This window comes from Anabrus simplex, chromosome 9 (assembly GCF_040414725.1).
Source record: "Anabrus simplex isolate iqAnaSimp1 chromosome 9, ASM4041472v1, whole genome shotgun sequence".
Classification (NCBI taxonomy): Eukaryota; Metazoa; Arthropoda; class Insecta; order Orthoptera; family Tettigoniidae; genus Anabrus; species Anabrus simplex.
The window spans coordinates 114,798,561-114,819,442 of NC_090273.1; the positions used below are offsets into that span (position 1 = coordinate 114,798,561).

The following is a 20,882-nucleotide window of genomic DNA, read 5'->3' on the forward strand; positions in this document are numbered from 1 at the left end:
ATTTTAAATAGTTCAATATCACCTACTCTTATTTACCCACTCCAAGTTACTCCCCTAAACAAGATACCTCAAACTTTTCTATCAGATGCGGATAAAATACTAAAGAGTGGAACTAAAGAATTATTACAACTACCAGCAGACGTTCCGGATCACATGGTATACACCGAAAGGATGTATAAAGGACTCGGTTTGTTTCGCGCCACTTGGGAAGCCAAACTACAGCATATTAACATCTGTAATAAATTATCGCTTGCAAATAATGGCTACATTAATGCAACTAGGAACTTGGAACAAGAACGTACAATTTGTTTGCAAGATCTAGGCATAGAAATGAAAGATCGAGTTATGTCCAAAAATAGCCATCTTCCCAATGTAAGGAAGGTCCGACAGATACGAGACAGAGAAGTTCAGTCATGGACGAAGTTGCCGCACAAAAGAAAGGGCGTTGGACTCTTCCAGGAATACATGCCAGGGAACAAATGGATAAGAGATCACCGAGGTTTATCCTGTGCAGAATGGAGAGAGGCCATCAAGATGACAGCGAATGTGTGCGCCGTTCGCTCCGTGCCGGGAAGGTCCCAGGACAACACCCTCTGTCGGCGTTGCCACGAGAGCACGAAACTCTTGCCCATGTCCTGGGAGACTGCCCTCACGGGGAGGTATTGAGAAATTCCCGCCATCATACAATACGACACATGATTGCGACCTCGCTGAGAGATCACGGTTTCACGGTGCACGAAGAGGTCTCTGGCATAGCTACCGACGGCAGTAACAGGCGTATCGACAAGATAGCCTTTCAACCAGCTAGCAAGCAAGGACTAATCTTAGCTCCCACAATACGCTTCAAGTCGCACGTTGGCCAGGCCGAAGAGCTGGACGCCGAAAAGAAGTCAATTTACCAGCCAACTGTAAACTACTATAAAGATAAATATCACCTAGACAATATTTCCGTCCATGGACTCATGATCGGAGCTCGAGCCACAATCCCTAAATTCCTTGTACAGCTATGGGATTCTCTCGGCCTCAGCCGGACATGACTTCACGACATCGCTATCGCCGCAATACGAGGTTCAGTGACCATACTCCGCAATATCTATATAACATTTGAACAACAATATTGCAAATTTATTCCTGAGCCTTGTGATTTGTCTACCTGGTACACTAGCAAACTCAATAGTAACTTAGAAGACAAAATACCGTGTAGTCGACATACTTTGTCCTTGTGGCAGCCTCCGCATGGGGGAAGTTGTAATAATAATAATAATAATAATAATAATAATAATAATAATAATAATAATAATAATAATAATAATAATAATAATAATAAATATTAGTGTAAATTGAGTAAAAAATAGTTTTTAAGAATAGTTCTAGTACAAGTTAATCTCCTAATAGGTTGTAAAAATGTACAGATGTTTTAAACTCACTTGTATCATGCCGTTCTCATTACCGGCATTATGAGAGTTGACAGTTAATATTATTTTCATTGGATGTGAACATGAGTTGGATGTCACATTAGAACTTTAAAGACATGAACGGCTTGTTCACTCCAATATGACCTAATGTCTTGTACTTCAGTGAAAACTGTTATATAAAAAATATTGATTTATGAATAATCATAGTATAGCATCCACTCAAAGCTCTGACTTGAAGACAGATTTCATGGCTGATGATGCCTGCAATGACAGATGAAACATGTACCATACTTGGACTTAATATAATGACAGTGTTATAGTCCTACAGACTTAACTAGTATTGAACAGGTGGTTTCAATTAATTGTTTAACATTTAATCATTGAATTTCTATACGGTCAAAATGAAAATAATCACTTGTAAAAGAGTAAAGAAATCCAGAAGGTAACAGTCGAGCAGAAGCTCAACGACTGGAGCAGACTGATCAGCTTAAAGGTAAATTTAATGTTGTTAGGAAGGAATTCTTGAAAAGTAGTAACAAATGCAACAGGAGAATAAAGGTAATTGAGGAAAAAGTAGAAAAAATAGCATAAAGGTCATGAAACATTTTGTCTGGGTACATGGCCCTAAAAATGGCAGTGTTGGGGTAATCATTTATGAGAGATGCTGATTTCATCATGTACAGAGTACAGCAGATCTGTGGTATATTGAGACAACTTATCATACAGCCAGGATTCTCTGCAAACACAATATCAAGACCATATATGGAACATGCACAAAGGTGAAGCAACTTCTTGGCCCAACTAAAGATCAGATATTAAAACTGCAACATCCCGGTGTTTACAAGTTTCCATGCACTTGTGGTGAAGTTTACAGTGGACAGACATCAAAGATGGGTATCCATACGCATCAAGGAACATGACTGATGCATTCGACATAACCATCCAGGTAAGTCAACATTAGCAAATCCTGTCTAGTCACCCAGTCACGACGTCATGTTAAAAAATACCAAAGTATTGGCTTGAGTGAAACACAATGATTCTAGGAAAGTAAGAGAAGCAAATTTGAACAGACATGCAGATTACATTCTCAGCACAGCTTGGTTCCCAGTATTTGCTTCACTTAGAGAGCAACAATAGTCTGCAACACAGAGAGTACATCTTAAAAACCAGTGTTATTTCATTCATCAATTGTCCTGATGAACAATGGCACAGGTCAATCAAAATGTCTACTCCGTTTTTTATATTTTGTACAATTTATCTCACACCATTTAGCTGAAAAAGCTCAAAGTTCGGAAGCCAGGAAGTAAGTTAAATGTTGAACATATTTCCCAACACAAGTTTGATATCAGGTAATGAATTTGAAGATAATTTCCAGCCTTTATCTATGAGATCTTCAATACAAAGAAAATATATTACCTCATTCATTTCCAATGAAAAGAATTACATACCTTGAATACCAGCGTGCTAATAAGTTTGGTTTCAAAGATATAACCCAATGGTATCCAATTAAGAAACCTTAATAACGTCTCCAATGTTGCACCTACTAGAGGAGCATTTTGAGAGTTGTCCTAGAAAAACAAAAATAAATGATATACAATAACAGCCTTCCTTAATATTTTCACAGGAACTGAATTCATAACATTAACAAAAAAGAGATCCTCTTAAATTAAAAACAAAGAATTCAGTGCAATATATTAATCTTATTGTGTAATAAAGGAGTGTGATTAAGCCTACAGCCAAGATGTAAATGATAAAAATTTGTAGACATAACAAAACAAAAACAAAAAATCTCCAAAACAAAGTTACAAAAACATGTGAAAATGAATCATCTTGAACTATATCTAAAACGAAGAGAAAAAAGCTTCCATTTTTGGGATTTCAAATGATAAAAGTTTTAATATAACGAGGTTAAATAAAATAAGAGTTGATTTATTACGCTTTTATGCAAAATGGCCTTAATAGTACAGAACACTGATGTTTTTCATCAAGTCAATGTCAAATTTAATAAAAGGTTATTCAGAAAAATCTATCATTGTTAATAAAAAGCTGAAAGTGTTCTGAGCTCGGTACGGGTGTTAGAAAGGGAAGGGCAGAGTCTGGGGTAGGGCTCTTTATCAGGAATACCATTGCACGCAACATAGTTCCTGTTAGACACATAAATCAGCGAATGATATGGGTAGATTTTTCAGTTGGAGGAATTAGGACAAGAATTGTGTTCGTGTATTCACCATGTGAGGGTGCAGATGAGGATGAAGTTGACAAGTTTTATGATGCATTGAGTGACATCGTGGTCAGGGTCAACAGCAAGGATAGAATAGTGCTAATGGGCGATTTCAATGCGAGAGTTGGGAATAGAACTGAAGGATACGAAAGGGTGATTGGTAAATGTGGGGAAGATATGGAAGCTAATGGGAATGGGAAGCGTTTGCTGGACTTCTGTGCTAGTATGGGTTTAGCTGTTCCGAATACATTCTTCAAGCATAAGGCTATTCACCGCTACACATGGGAGGCTAGGGGTACCAGATCCATAATACACTATATCTTAACAGACTTTCAATTCAGGAAATCTTTTAGAAATGTACGAGTTTTTCGTGGATTTTTCGATGATACAGACCATTATCTGATCTGTAGTGAACTAAGTATCTCTAGGCCTAGGGTAGAGAAAGTGAAATCTGTCTGCAAACGAATAAGGGCAGAAAATCTCCAGGACGAGGAAATTAGAAGTATATGGATATGATTAGTGAGAAGTTTCGAACAGTAGACAGTAAGCAGGTTCAGGATATAGAAAGTGAATGGGTGGCATACAGGGATGCTGTAGTAGAAACAGCAAGGGAATGCCTAGGAACAACTGTGTGTAAAGATGGGAAAAGGCGAACATCTTGGTGGAATGAAGTGAGAGCAGCCTGTAAACGTAAAAAGGAGGCTTATCAGAAATGGCTCCAAACAACGGCCGAGGCAGACAGGGATCTGTACGTAGATGAAAGAAACAGAGCGAAAAAAATAGTTGTTGAATCCAAAAAGAAGTCATGGGAAGATTTTGGTAATAACCTGGAAAGGCTAGGTCAAGCAGCAGGGAAACCTTTCTGGACAGTAATAAAGAATCTTAGGAAGGGAGGGAAAAAGGAAATGAACAGTGTTTTGAGTAATTCAGGTGAACTCATAACAGATCCCAGGGAATCACTGGAGAGGTGGAGGGAATATTTTGAACATCTTCTCAATGTAAAAGGAAATCATCATGGTGGTGTTGCAAACAGTCAAGCTCATGGGGAGGAGGAAAATTATGTTGGTGAAATTATGCTTGAGGAAGTGGAAAGGATAGTAAATAAACTCCATTGTCATAAGGCAGCAGGATTAGATGAAATTAGACCTGAAATGGTGAAGTATAGTGGGAAGACAGGGATGAAATGGCTTCATAGAGTAGTAAAATTAGCATGGAGTGATGGTAAGGTACCTTCAGATTGGACAAAAGCAGTAATTGCACCTATCTATAAGCAAGGGAACAGGAAGGATTGCAACAACTATCGAGGTATCTCATTGATTAGTATACCAGGCAAAATATTCACAGGCATCTTGGAAGGGAGGGTGCGATCAGTCGTTCAGAGGAAGTTGGATGAAAACCAGTGTGGTTTCAGACCACAGAGAGGCTGTCAGGATCAGATTTTCAGTATGCGCCAGGTAATTGAAAAATAATACGAGAGGAATAGGCAGTTGTGTTTATGTTTCGTAGATCTAGAGAAAGCATATGACAGGGTACCGAGGGAAAATATGTTCGCTATACTGCGGGACTATGGAATTAAAGGTAGATTATTAAAATCAACCAAAGGCATTTATGTTGACAATTGGGCTTCAGTGAGAATTGATGGTAGAATGAGTTCTTGGTTCAGGGTACATACAGGTGTTAGACAAGGCTGTAATTTTTCACCTTTGCTGTTTGTAGTTTACATGGATCATATGCTGAAAGGTATAAAATGGCAGGGAGGGATTCAGTTAGGTGGAAATGTAGTAAGCAGCCTGACCTATGCAGACGACTTGGTCTTAATGGCAGACTGTGCCGAAAGCCTGCAGTCTAACATCTTGGAGCTTGAAAATAGGTGCAATGAGTATGGTATGAAAATTAGCCTCTCGAAGACTAAATTGATGTCAGTAGGTAAGAAATCCAACAGAATTGAATGTCAGATTGGTGATACAAAGCTAGAACAGTATTACAAGTTGTCCAGGTCGATAATTTCAAGTATTTAGGTTGTGTGTTTTCCCAGGATGGTAATATAGTGAGTGAGATTGAATCAAGGTGTAGTAAAGCTAATGCAGTGAGCTCGCAGTTGCGATCAGCAGTATTCTGTAAGAAGGAAGTCAGCTCCCAGTCGAAACTATCTTTACATCGGTCTGTTTTCAGACCAACTTTGCTTTATGGGAGCGAAAGCTGGGTGGACTCAGGATATCTTATTCATAAGTTAGAAGTAACAGACATGAAAGTAGCAAGAATGATTGCTGGTACAAACAGGTGGGAACAATGGCAGGAGGGAACTCAGAATGAGGAGATAAAGGCTAATTTAGGGATGAACTCGATGGATGAAGCTGTACGCATAAACCGGCTTCGGTGGTGGGGTCATGTGAGGCGAATGGAGGAGGATAGGTTACCTAGGAGAATAATGGACTCTGTTATGGAGGGTAAGAGAAGTAGAGGGAGACCAAGACGACGATGGTTAGACTCTGTTTCTAACGATTTAAAGATAAGAGGTATAGAACTAAATGAGGCCACAACACTAGTTGCAAATCGAGGATTGTGGCGACGTTTAGTAAATTCTCAGAGGCTTGCAGACTGAACGCTGAAAGGCATAACAGTCTATAATGATAATGTATGTATGTATGTATGTATGTTAATAAAAAAAGCATTTTAAAGATAACAGGTTTTAATGGAAAACAAAACTTGTAGTAGCTTTTGGTTTTAATTTTAAAAAATTAACACATTTACAGCTGGTGATGCTCATAAGCGTCAGAGTATGCTGTTAAGCCCACGCTACTGACGCTTATAAGCTTTCTTACATATGCAAATCTTTATATAATAATGATTTCAGCTCCTTCGTAATGGAAGGGTCTAAAGGACCAGCAGTGAACGTGTTAAATGGTTAAAAAATTAAGAACACTTTATGGCTAATTTGGATTTAAAAGGTGTGAATCTATACGCTGTTTCACAGTATGAATCATGTATTTTATTGTTACAATAGCAGAATATACACTGTCCATAACACCACAATAAGATACATTTGCAACAATGTAATAGCTGCTATTGCCCCTTCAGCAAACACCATTCATAAAGACCTTAAGGCGCGTTTAGATGGTACCTTTTTTCGTGCAACGCCGTATGCTGTATTGCAAGCCGCAAGGTGCAAGAGGCACAGGAACCATGCCTCTCATCTCTTCGTGTTCACACGGACAGAAATTAGGCACATGCAGTATTCGAAAATGGCTTCTAAACAGTTTAAATCTGCTAGTGCCACTGCTGCTGTTCCGATAATTACTGCTAATAAACGCAAACGTTATCAAAAGCAATGGGTGTCAGACTTCCTACGCGGTCGGAATACGGCATTAAATATTCAAGACGTCAGTATTGATAGCTATTTGTTTTGTAATTTTACTTGTACTGTATGTCTCCACAGGACTTAGAAATACTCTTGCAGGTGATTGGGCCATTCATAAATAAGGAAAACACTAATATGAAGAAGCCATTTCACTGTGCACATTGTTAGCTGTGACTTCACTTTTTCTAGCTACAGGCGACTCTTATCACACAGTATTTACAAGTTTTTATTGCCTATTTACAGAGTTCAAACTTTAAAAATAAATCATAAAATAAAATGTTTGAAAGATTTACAACGCTCCTTCGTCAGTCGTCAGCATACCGTACTTTCTTGCGTAATTAACCCACTTTTTTGACGAAAAACACAGGCGAAAAATTGTGGACGCGTAAATTATTCAAGGAATTAGTTAATAATTATTTACAATTCATCTACATTTAAAAAGATACAACAAATATAATATGCACACAATTGGTTTAACTCATTTGTGGTTATAGTCATTTGGCGTAAAATTCTGGCACAAGACTTTTTCTGAAAAGTCAAATAGGGTACATCCAGAAAGTTGGACATGTAGGTTTGAAGTACCGACACTGGAAATATTCTCCCCTTTATGAGCCGACAGTACGACCTCCTGAAGCAAAATAAACATGAACCAATAAAAGTACAATTCAATTACATAATGACATACCAGAAAGAAAAAAAACTGTCCAACACGAGAAGGGCCGGGTATTGAACAAGGGACTCTGCTAGATTTCCTCAAACCATTCGCATCCAATCTCATACGAATGGCATGTCCATCCACCCCCTCATGGAAATTTTACTTTAGACATTGTTTTTCATTTTAGATCAACGTGAAGTGCAAGCTTCCTGCTATCACCTGTTACAGCAGGCGTTGCAGTACATCGTTTTTCAATCACTTGTTCGACTCGGTGGCATACGGAAACCGATTGAGTCTGATCTGCGGTTTCTATTTGGGAGAGCGAATATTCCTTCACTTGACACTCCTCACTCACAATGCGATGAAAATCAAATACTTTTTAGTTGAAATCATTCGGCATTTTTTGGCATAGCATTGTTCTTCGTCGAAGAGTAAGTCCCTTTCTCTTCATAAAATTAATCATTTAGCCTCAGATAACCTTTGAATCTGACACACTGGTTCAATGTGCAGCAGCTATTTCTTTTCCTTTAAAATACAGAATTTTGTGAGAAACAACATATCCAACGTTGCGTAATGAAATCACAATTAAGCATATCCTCCTCTACTTTCAGAAACTTGCCGCTTGTTGGCCCGCGAAATGCTTCGCGAGAATTGTTGGTCTCTAGAAGTGCACTTACAATAGTATTTAAGGTCCACCTTTTCAATACAAATTATGAACGATACACATTTATATTAACTTCACAGATTAGTTTTGACCTAAATCGTTGGTCATCATCAGCCATGAAGCAAATTATACAAATGTACCGAACAAACAATGTAACAACACAATGGTCTTCTGTACATACAATCAATAGAATTTTAAGGCTGGTTGAATAAAATAAATTTCTGTAAAAAGTTTGAACAATAGACAGAGTAGTGTCTATAATATTAAAAATGATATGAACAAACCACATGACAAATAAGGTAAAGTTTCATGATATACATTTATATTAACATTACAAGATATTAGAATCATTCCGTATTGACGGTTTTCACTTTACAATGGCGAAATGTAAATTATTCCAACCCCCCTAATTTTATCACTGAAGATGGCTCAAACGAGCCGAAACATGTCTGAACTGTTTACTCCGTCTAATGACGGAATATATGATGTATTGAATAGGAGGATACTTTCATTTTTCGTCATTGTAAAGTTTATATTAACATGCAGGAACTAGTTTTGACCTAAATTGTAGGTCATCAGCCATGAAGCAAATTACACAAGACCATTGTGTTGTTACATTGTTTATTTTATTTGATACATACTGTACGTGATATGCGTACAAGTACAACACGGTTCAACCCGGAAATTAAATTAAATAATTCTTCACACCGTGGAAGCTTCACTTCTAAGATACGAAACTTATAAAATATGTTTGTACCGGGCTGGAATAGAGCTTAACTAGTTAGTTCCGCACCAATTCTCTCACTGAACAAGTGCAATGGTGTCTCCTACCGGCTGATAACAGCATGTTGCCCAGTATTTGGAATGCCAGGTTTTGCAATAGGAAAGCTATTACCTGAGTAGTTGACATCTGTATTTGGAATAGCATCTGGATCTCCCTGATGGTGGTTCGAAAATTTACAACAAACTTTTTCACAAACATAAGATGAAATAAAAACTTGCTGTACACATCAACAATATTTACTCAAATATAAATCAATACAAAATCAACAATTGCATGCAGGCAAAAAGCAGTTTTAATTTTAGCCTGACATTCTCATGAGCTTTATAACATGCCGAATTTTTACTGCTATGATCACCCAGTAATGATAAAATATTGTTTCACAACAACCTTTCTCACAAATATCACATGAAATAAAAACTTGCTGAACGTATCAACAATAAGTTACTTAAGGTGCATTACAGTGTAGTAACAATTAGATCAATACTTTTAAAGTTATAAATTTTCAAAGCGAGTGCTCCGTTGGAAATGGAAAAAATAAAAGCACTTTCTTTGTCCAACCTGAGTTAAAATTTTAACTAGCCACAATCAAAATTTCTACTGCACATAATTAAACGTGGAATAAAATAAGCTAAATTATTGTGCAGCTTCTTTCTATGTGCGACAAAGGATAAACTTTTTATTAACACATTAACTCTGGTGTCTAGACCTGTACTTTTCTCCACTACAGTAGGTTGTACGAGCAACACACGGAGTTTCCCACTCTGCTTGGGAAGCGCTTGCAAAGACTTGCACCTAGTCGTGTGCACAAGACTGACTCGTGCAGCGCTGCATGCTCCAACTTGCCCCGCCTTGCCTCAAGCTGCATGAAAAAAGGCACTGCCTAAACTCGCCTTTAGCACAAGAGAATAAGGTAGAAGGGAACATGTGAGTCACTGAGAACATGGTTGGATAGGGAGACCTAGCACCGCACTGGCTTTGATAACTTTTAGTGAATAATTTCTATTTAATGAAATCTGGATAAAATTTGGTATTTTAGGTTAGTTGTAGGCTGTACTGATAAAAATGTTATACAGTAGAACCCCTATTTAACGTTTTTACAGTGACCTGATATTTTTAACTTTAAATGGGGGTTTACCTTAAATTGAGGTTTCAGTAGGAAAAAACACCCTTTCAAGAGATCTTTGCCCGTATTAACATAAATTGTAACATCATACATTATTTACACAGTGACAGCAATTAAACAGAGATATCTACCTTACACACTGTACTGTAGTTACAGTTTGTGTTTCATTGACAGATTGTCAGTGAATGAAAAACTGCTTCGGTTTAAGGTTGTTCTTACAACGATACAGTTCCTGGCGTTTACGTTTTCCCGTCTTTTACAACATTTTTGTTGGTCCCTTGAGATTTTCTATGCTCACAATGTATTAACATCCTCAAATTTATGTTTGCGACATTTATGCTTCCCGCCATTTACACCACAACAGGCCATTCGAGAGGAAAAAATTCGAGGTAAAATGTCGTTGCAACTAACCTAAAATGATTTGAGTAACCATAGCATGACGACCAAATCAACAAATCTTAAAACTCGCAGCATTGAACTTCCGCTTAATCAACGCAGAGCATGCTTTGATATCACGTGTTTTCCACAACGCCCTAAACCTTATTTTCAAATCCGACAATAAGTTGAATTAACTCTAAATTTCACATACACACAAACTTTCCACCATAATCCTATGACTTGAAGGCAAGAAAACAAACACCCAATAGAAATAAAAAACATGTATAATACCACACATATAGTACCTGGGTAACGGCAAAATGCAGAGCCCAACAAAACCGCAAAGGAGAAGAAGAAGAAGTAGAAGAAGAAATCAGGTTTGCTTTATTGCTAAGTACAGTATAAGCCACAAGAAGGAGACGTTATCAAGTGATTCAGCATTTGTCTTGCCCGAGTTCGTTATTTCACGGTTATTGTTTTACACTTGCGTTTGTTGTTGGAATTGTTAACGTTATTGTCGCCGATTCGTCACATTTATTTTTGTTATTTGTTGCTTTTTTGTTCTTGTTATGCGAGTCGAGCGGTCAAAGTGAATTGCCGCGATCTTCCTTTCCCGTCATGTGTATTTGTTAATACTTCTTTGTTATTGCTTTATTGCTTTCCTGCTAATAATAGAAAAAAAGAAGGAAAGAAAAACTTTCACTATGGATGAGAAAGTTTGAATATTAGAAAAGGTTGATTCGTACCGCGGAACACGTGTTTCACTGGCACGCGAATTGCAGCTTCCTGTATCCATGCTGAATACAATTGTGAAAAACAGAGGAAGCATTACATCAAGTGCTTCAGAATGAGGACCAAACTCCAAGAAAAGGATGTATACGTCATACTGCAAATACGAGAAAATGGGAAAAATTGTAAAAAGTTGGTTTGAAACTTCAAGAGCCACAGGCATTCCAATTGATGGTGTGCTCTTAAGGGTAAAGGCACTTAAAGTGGCCAATATTCTTGGCATTGAAAATTTCAGCGCGTCCAATAGCTGGATGGACCGATTTAGGAAAAGGTATAACCTAACCTATAAAACTGTTTGTGGAGAATGCAGTTAGTGATGAAACTGTGGAAGAATGGATCAACAGAAGAGTGCAGGAGATGACCAAGGATTGCGAACCCAGGAACATTTTTAACCTAGATGAAACTGGACTGTTTTTCAGTGTGTTGCCCAGCAAGACTTTGGCATTCAAAGGAGATAAATGCAATGGTGGGAAACACAGCAAGATGAGGCTCACAGTCATGTTGGGAGCCAATGCTGATGGCTCTGAGAAGTTCCACCCCTGTGTGATAGGGAAATCTAAAAAGCCTTGCTGCTTCAAGAGTGTGCAATCATTACCTACCGCATACGATGCCAATCATAAAGCTTGGATGATCTCAGATCTTTTCCGACAGCAGTTAATTGCTCTAGATTCAAAAATGGGTGCGCAAAACAGGAAGATCCTTCTTTTCATGGACCGTTGTCCTGCAATTAGAATGTCTGCCTGCTAACTGTACAAGCAAGCTAGAACCTATGCATTTAGGGGTTATTCACTCCTTTAAGTCACTTTATAGGAAGAAACTGGTGCAGCGAATTTTATTCCTTATGGATGCTGGAAAGGATCCATCATCACTTAAAGTTTCATTCCTGGTTGCGCTTCACTTCATTGCAAAGTATTGGAAAGCCGTGAAGCAAACTACCATCTCAAATTGTTTCTCGAAAGTAGGATTTTTTAAGAATCATCCCAAATCTAAGCTGCCAGAAGACGAAGGAGAAAGCCCGCTACCTGATGTATGGAGAATGCTGCAGTCAGACTGCACTACTGAAGATTTTCTTTGTGTAGATGATTCTGTGATCACTGCAGAGGAAAGAAGTGTGGAGGAGTTGGTTGCTGAGCAAACAGCAGCCGAGTCTCCCACCAGTGACAGTGATGAAGCAGAGGAAGACAGTGAAGTGATGCCTACCAGTGCTGATGCAAGTGCAGCAGTGGATGTTTCACGCAGGTATCCGTCATCTGTAGAGGGGGGGTGAAAATAATTTCCATAACCATTATGAGCTTTAAATGAAATAAAGGTCATAAGAAATAAGAAGTGTAAACAGAGATCGATTCTGGACTATTTTGGTAGGAAGCAGTGATAGTGTAGTTTTCCATCTGGATTAAATTTGTGTTAATGTTGTAAACACAGGAACAATAGTAGCAACTAAAAGGTTTCATTCAGAGACAATATAGCATCTTCGATAATTCTATAGCCATTGTAAAAAAGGAACTACTGCATATTAAAAGAATATATAGTAGAACCTCGATTATACATTTCCGGAAACTACATTTTCCCGTATTATTCGTTCGAATTATGCGGTCCCACGAGCATCGTAATTAAATCACGTTGTAAATATCCCACATTATCCGTTCCTCAAAGAAACGATTTCCCGGATCAATCGTCCAGAAATTTCAGTCCCAACAATGCTAAATCCTTGATCACGCGTTTTTCAAGAAACTGTATCTCATGAAAGGACGGCTACAACATACTTACGGATCACGATGTTAATGTCCCGTCATTGCGTTAATTTGAGGAAGTAGCCTACTGTACTGCAAAAGCGATCGGCGGTGAACTTGCATAAGAGACCATCCTAGCATCGCATTCGGATGGTACTGTTTAGAGAATCCTCGGAAATCATAAAGCAGAGTTTGTCTACAACAATTGGAAGGAGACAGAGCGCATTTCGGCAACTCTCCTGGAAGACTGAATGAGTTTCTTCAAATATTCGTACTTGCAACACGTTTACATTATGTCCAGGGTAAGATGTTTATATTTTTGACTTTTTTCTAGTGTATTTCGAACAGATTTTTGGCACTTCCCTCAGGGCACTGTATAGTCACTGGGTTTTCAGGCAGGAATCAAAACTGCTCTTTCTTAAGCAACACAAATTTAGTAAGTCAATATTATCGTATACGATTATGTTATTGAGACCAGAACAGGTGTTGCATCTTACATATATAAAGCCAAGGGACGTTCTGGGATTGCCTATTACTGTTCTTGTCCTAATATTAGACTGGGAATTTCAGGTGTTTGTGTTAAAATGTTACAAAAACCGCAGTCGTTTTATTTGCACTCGTGGCATTTAAAAAGTTTGTATCATTTCGCACTCGGACCGACTTGTACAGCAAGCGCGCTTTCCAGCTGAGCTCAAGGTTGTGAATAACCTTAATTTCAAAAGTGTTAATAATATTTTTTCTCTTTCCAATTTGATTGTGATTAGTGACGGGCAGAAATGTATATAATGCATTCCAGAACTTGAGAATCGATGCTTACATTCGAAACCATATTCTCTAATTCAACATAACCTTTAGAAGTCGATGTAGGCCTAATTTACGCAGTACAAGATTTCCATTAACTGACTACGAACAGTATACTGGTAACCAAATTACAATGGAAGATTTTTTAAAAAAGTTTCGCCATCATGTTGGGCGCTTTTGTATGTAATGAGCTTTATTTTATTAGATTAGAGAATTAAAAACTACTTGTAGCCAATTGTTGTTTGGCTTGGCGTTACGGGTATTAGATTTTTCGAAGAGTTTGGCTGATCAAAGCTGCTGAACTGAAAGAAGTTTTCAGAGGAAACTGATGAAGTTTCCGTGGTAAAACTGAAAGTAAAGTTTCGAGATTTTTTAGTCGCGTACCGGTAATTAATATTTGAAGCAGGCCCCGCTGTCTAACTTGCATGCCTCTCACCAGGAGAGCCCTGGTTCGATTCCCGGCTAGGTCAGGCATTTTTACCTGGATATGAGGGCTGATTCCAGGCTCACTCATTCGACGATTACCTTTAATTGAGGAGCTATTTAATGGCGAGATGACAACCCCGGTCTAGAGAGCCAGGAATAACGAACAGCCGAGAGGATTCATCACACTGACCATTCGTCACCTTGTAATCTGCAGGCCTTCGGACCGAGCAGCAGTCGCTTGGTAGGCGGAAGGCCCATTGGGGCTGTACTTTGGTTTGGTTTAGGGGTGTTTGTAAGATTATAAGTATATATATTTCATTTTATGATGTTTAGCCAAATTGTTGATGGATCATTCGTACCCGGATTCTCCATTTTCCGGTGTTGTACGTTTTTTTTTTTTCCACGGTTCCCCCAAAAACGGAGAATCGGGGTTTCACTGTAATACACAAATTTTTAACCATCCACCAGTAACCTTCTCCTGGGCAAAGGATGAGCAGAATTACAAAGGCAGTGTAGTCAACAGTTAATACAGTACAGTAATAAATTTACATGGACTTTATTTGAGGTAAGTACAGTAAATCGACTGAGATTGAAATACTCTATAAATTACAATATAATCTTGAATACCACCCGCCACCGAATAAGACCTGAACCCTTATTTTGAAAGAACAAATTTTTTTAAAAAAGTGAAGCAAAAATTACTTACAATCTTTACTAACACACATCAAATGATTAGAAAATACAAATAAAAGTACGTAAACAAACATTTCCAGAATGATATCCAACGAGTTCATTCATCATCATCAGTACCAACTTTGGAACTTTTACCACCATCACCTTCCCACAAAATGTCATCGCTGCCATCCATAACATTAGAAATGCTACATTTCCTGAAGCTCTTCCGTATGAGGTCTCCAGGGATATGATTCCATGCCGTTAAAATCCACAAACACAGCAGCTGAACTTCCGGGCGCTGAATGCGACCAGTTGGCGTCAGTGTGTGATTATCAGCCGCCACCCATTCTCCATAGAGCTGTTTCAAAGCTGCTTTAAATGGACGGTTCACGCAGACATCCAGCGGCTGTAGCATAGACGTCATCCCGCCCGGAATAACTGCTAGGTCAGTTTTCCCATCCTTGATACGTTTCTGCACAGCGTCTGTTGTGTGGCCGCAGTAACTGTCAAGAACAAGCAAGCTCTTTTGTCCCAATAATGCACCAGGGCGACGTTGCCAGACACACTTTACCAAGTCTTCCACAAGTGAACTGTCTATCCAGCCGGAGTTCTGAAATCTGACGATAACGCCAGCAGGTAGATTTTTAGGAAGCGTCTTTCGCTTGAGAACAATGTACGGCGGCAATTTGGTCCCGTCGACGAGAATACACAACATTACCGTACACCGTTGTTTTTCATTACCACCTGTTCTAATGGTAACATTTTTCGCACCTTTAACATTCCCAGTCCTGTCCACTGGCATTTCAAAGTACACTGGCGTCTGAACTGCATTGCCAATTTGGGAAAGCAAATATGCATTTTCCTTCCGCAACCGAATTATATGACACTGAAATTACAATAACTTCTCATCGTAGGCACCAGGAAAACGCTGTGAAATTGAGGTACGTCTTTATATGCTCAACCCATTTCTTTTATAAAAATTACAAACCCATCCACGGCTTGCCTTAAACCCTTCCGTTGAAAGTTCCTTTGCGATCTCTAATGCCTTTAGCCGGCACATTTCAGCTGACACACCATATCACAATTCCCACCTTTCTATCACATATTTATAAAGATTTTTTTTTCAATTTTTGGAAAATGTACACTCAGTCCACGAAAAGCTCTACGATCGCCACTACATGTTAATAGCACATTTTTCTTCTTTCTCCAATCCCGAATACACGACTCGTCAATATCGTATTTCCTACCGGCGGCACGATTTCCAATAATTTCGGCTTCCCGAACTACTTTCAGTTTCTCACTCACAGTAAAAGATCGCAAATGCCTTGTGGAATTCATGTTGATACTCGAAGAACGTGCGTGAGACTGAGACCTAGCGCAGAAGTAGCATATACTGACAGCGGAGAGAGCATTGTTGCCAAGCCACGCCGGCGGTGAAGCCCGATGTACGCGCATTCGGAAAGATAAATTTCCCAAACTTTTAAATAAGACCCGCACCTAATTTTGGAAGTGATATTTTTGAAAAAACCGTGCAAGTGGTGTTGGGTCCCTTGAAAGTGTAAAAGAGGGGTAATACTGTATATGATTTTCCATAAAAGTCAGGAAAGATACTAAACTGGCCCCAGAACACATTAAAAGCGGTATGAAACAGAAATCGGCTTGCTTAAACACTTTCACGGATGTTTTCCAAGCAGCGGGTTATCCATTAGCATATATTTTCTAAATCCAATAGTCTGAACAGGAATATTCATTTTCTTTCTTTTTAATTGTAATAGCCATCACTTCAGAGGCTTGTGGAAAAATTTCCATTTCCTTACTTCAAATGGCATCACCTAACCTAGGTTTATTTAAAGATAAAAATTTCATTGTTCCGTATTGAAATTATTAACATTAAAAATTAAATAATTGAAGTTCAACCAATTCAATACATAAAAGAAAGAAATGTAGTAATTACATTCTTATTTAAATGGGACCGGTTTCGACCCTAGTCCAGGTCATCGTCAGCCGTAAAAACAAGTAGGCGAAATCACACAATGTTTATGAATATTGGAGAAATGGGTCAGTTTCACACTCTGTCAGGCACAAAGTCACAACACTATCAAATAATATATGAAGATTATAAATAACTTGAAGTCGCAGACGAATAGATTTGTAGAAGCAAAACGCCAGTTCCCGGTGATCAGCGCGGCACATTCAAGGTCATGCGCTGCGGTTTACCGTGCACTTATTATGAAAACATATTTCAAGCTCCCTGTAGAATAACATTTTCACTACAAAATTACATGAGAACAGCCTTTCTGAAATATAACAAGACGCAAAACTATATAACCTAACCTCTGAAATTATCCACAATGCTGTTTCTTCAGAAGCAGAAGATGAAGTATCACATTCTTATTTAATTTCAGTACATAGTATTAAAATTAAGCAAACGTTTACTTCAGCCTTTAAACCTGAGGAGTTAACAACTGCTCTCATAGCACTTATTGCAAAAACATATTATCCCGATGTTTGTTTACACGAGCTGGAGACTCGGAGTTGTGCAAAGAGAACGAGCGGAGTTGTGAGGAGAACTCACACTCGCTCAAGATTGACTCGCTCGCACGTAACAAGGAATCAATACGGAAGATGATTGATTGCATTCAATATTAACGCTGGAGTATTCATCTGTATTTGGTAGCGTGTACGAATATTGATAACGGATACAAAGTAACACGCCCAAATTTGCCTGTAATTACATGTGATAAAATTCATTTCTGGGTCCGTACTGAAAGTATTTGTATAAATAACACTCGTATGTTTAAATTGTTCTCCCACCTATTCAATACAATACAATCTTAAAAGTTAGGACTTTGTACTTATCAAAATGTTAACATAGTTCTTTTAACGATCTCTAATCCATTTTACAAGACATATTTTTTAACAGTATTCAAGTCATTCCCGATCAGGTACCTGATCTATTCCTAAGGTAAAAAATGGTTGATGATGCCTACTAATGATAGGCAAAACATGTACCATCCAACGTATTAATTTTATGTTAACATTTTGATAAGGACAAAGTCCTGGTGTGTTTGTGTGTGTTTAAGTCATCAGTCCATAGACTGGTTTGATGCAGCTCTCCATGTCACCCTATCCTGTGCTAACCTTTTCATTTCTACGTAACTACTGCATCCTATATCTGCTCTAATCTGCTTGTCATATTCATACCTTGGTCTACCCCTACCGTTCTTACCACCTACACTTCCTTCAAAAACCAAATGAACAAGTCCTGGGTGTCTTAAGATGTGTCCTATCATTCTATCTCTTCTTCTCATCAAATTTAGCCAAATCGATCTCTTCTCACCAATTCGATTCAGTATCTCTTCATTCGTGATTCGATCTATCCATCTCACCTTCAGCATTCTTCTATAACACCACATTTCAAAAGCTTCTATTCTCTTTCCTTCTGAGCTACTTATCGTCCATGTTTCACTTCCATACAATGAGACGCTCCACACGAAAGTCTTCAAAAACATCTTTCTAATTCTGATATCAATGTTTGAAGTGAGCAAATTTCTTTTCTTAAGAAAGCTCTTCCCTGCCTGTGCTAGTCTGCATTTTATGTCCTCCTTACTTCTGCCATCATTAGTTATTTTACTACCCAAGTAACAATATTCATCTACTTCCTTTAAGACTTCGTTTCCTAATCTAATATTTCCTACATCACCAGCCTTCGTTCGACTGCACTCCGTTACTTTTGTTTTGGACTTATTTATTTTCATCTTGTACTCCTTACCCAAGACTTCATCCATACCATTCAGCAACTCCGAGATCTTCTGCAGTCTCAGATAAAATAATATCATCGGCAAATCTCAAGGTTTTGATTTCCTCTCCTTGGACTGTGATTCCCTTTCCAAATGTCTCTTTGATTTCCTTTACTGCCTGTTCTATGTAAATTGATCTTCTCCCAACTCAGCTTCAACTTGTTTTTCCATTCTTCTGTAAATAATACGTGTTAAAATTTTTCAGGCATGAGATACTAAACTAATGGTGCGGTAGTTTTCACACCTGTCAGCACCGGCTTTCTTGGGAATAGGTATAACAACATTCTGCCGAAAATCGAGTGGGACTTCTCCTGTCTCGTACATCTTGCACACTAAATGAAATAACCTTGCCATGCTGGTTTCTCCTAAGGCAGTCAGTAATTCAGAGGGAATATCATCAATTCCAGGTGCCTTGTTCCTATTTAGGTCACTCACAGCTCTGTCAGATTCTGACCTCAAAATTGGGTCTCCCATTTCATCAGCATCAACAGCCTCTTCATGTTCCAGAACCAAATTATCTACATCGTTACCTTGATACAACTGTTGGATATGCTCCTGCCATCTTTCTGCTTTGTCTTCTTTCCCTAGAAGTGGCTTTCCATCTAAGCTCTCAATATTCATGCACCTTGATTTCCTTTCTCCAAAGCTTTCCTTGATTTTCCTGTATGCAGCATCTACCTTTCCCAGGACCATACAGCCTTCGACATCCTTGCACTTCTCCTTCAGCCATTCTTCCTTAGCTACCTTGCACTTTCTATCCACTTGATTCTTTAATCGCCTGTATTCTTTTCTGCCCTCTTCATTTCTAGCATTCTTGTATTTTCGTCGTTCATCAATTAGGTCTAGTATTTCCTGAGTTATCCACTGATTCTTAGTTGATCTTTTCTTCCTTCCTAACATTTCTTCAGCAGCCCTACTGACTTCATTTTTCATGACTCTCCACTCTTCCTCTATAGTGTTTCCTTCAGCCTTTTCATTTAGTCCTTGTGCAACATGTTCCTTGAAACAATCCCTCACACTCTTTTCTTTCAACTTGTATAGATCCCATCTTTTTGCATTCTCTCCTTTCTTCAATTTCTTCAACTTCAGATGGCATTTCATGACCAACAAGCTGTGGTCAGAGTCCACGTCTGCTCCTGGGAAAGTTTTGCAATCTAACACCTGGTTTCTGAATCTCTGCCTAATCATAATGAAGTCTATTTGATACCTTCCAGTGTCTCCAGGTCTCGTCCACGTATACTGCCGTCGTTTGTGGTGTTTGAACCAAGTATTGGCGAGGACTAAATTATGATCAGTGCAGAATTCAACCAGCCGACTTCCTCTTTCGTTCCTTTGTCCCAATCCAAATTCTCCTACTGTACTACCTTCTGTTCCTTGGCCTACCACTGCATTCCAGTATCCCATCACAAACAGATTCTCATCACCTTTTACATATTGTATTAAATCTTCTATCTCCTCATATATTCTTTCAATTTCTTCATCATCCGCTGAACTAGTAGGCATATAGACCTGCACTATTGTTGTGGGCATTGGTTTGGTGTCTATCTTGACGACAATAATTCTTTCACTATGCTGGTCGTAGTAGCTTACCCGCTGCCCTATTTTCTTATTCATTATTAAAGCAACTCCTGCATTTCCCCTGTTTGATTTCGTGTTGATAATTCGGTAGTCGCCTGACCAAAAAACCTGTTCTTCCTGCCAACGTACTTCACTTATACCAACTACATCTAACTTTAGCCTATCCATCTCCCTTTTCAGATTCTCTAGCCTACCACAACGATTCAAACTTCTAACATTCCACGCTCCGACTCGCAGAATGTCAGTATCCATCTTCCTGATGATCGCCCCCTCTCGTGTAGTCCCCACCCGGAGATCCGAATGGGGGACTAGTTTACCTCCGGAATATTTTACCCAGGAGGAAGCCATCATCAGTACATCATTCATACAGAGAGAGCTGCAAGTCCTCGGGAGGTAGTTACGGCTGTAGTTTCCCGTTGCTTTCAGCCGTGTAGCAGTATCAACAGAGCTAAGCCATGTTGAGTATTATTACAAGGCCGTATCAG

The 20,882-nt window shown here is 38.7% G+C and overlaps 1 protein-coding gene across 5 annotated transcripts in view; it reads right to left on the reverse strand.

Moving 5' to 3' along the window:
- The window catches only part of emb (exportin-1 emb), a 376,112-nt gene that overhangs the window by 285,899 nt on the left and 69,331 nt on the right, over positions 1 to 20,882 (reverse strand). For all 5 annotated transcript variants that reach the window (XM_067153967.2, XM_067153969.2, XM_067153968.2 and 2 more), the window contains one exon: positions 2,864 to 2,983. In XM_067153967.2, coding sequence (XP_067010068.2) covers positions 2,864 to 2,983 — 120 coding nt within the window. The remainder of the gene's footprint in view (positions 1 to 2,863; positions 2,984 to 20,882) is intronic.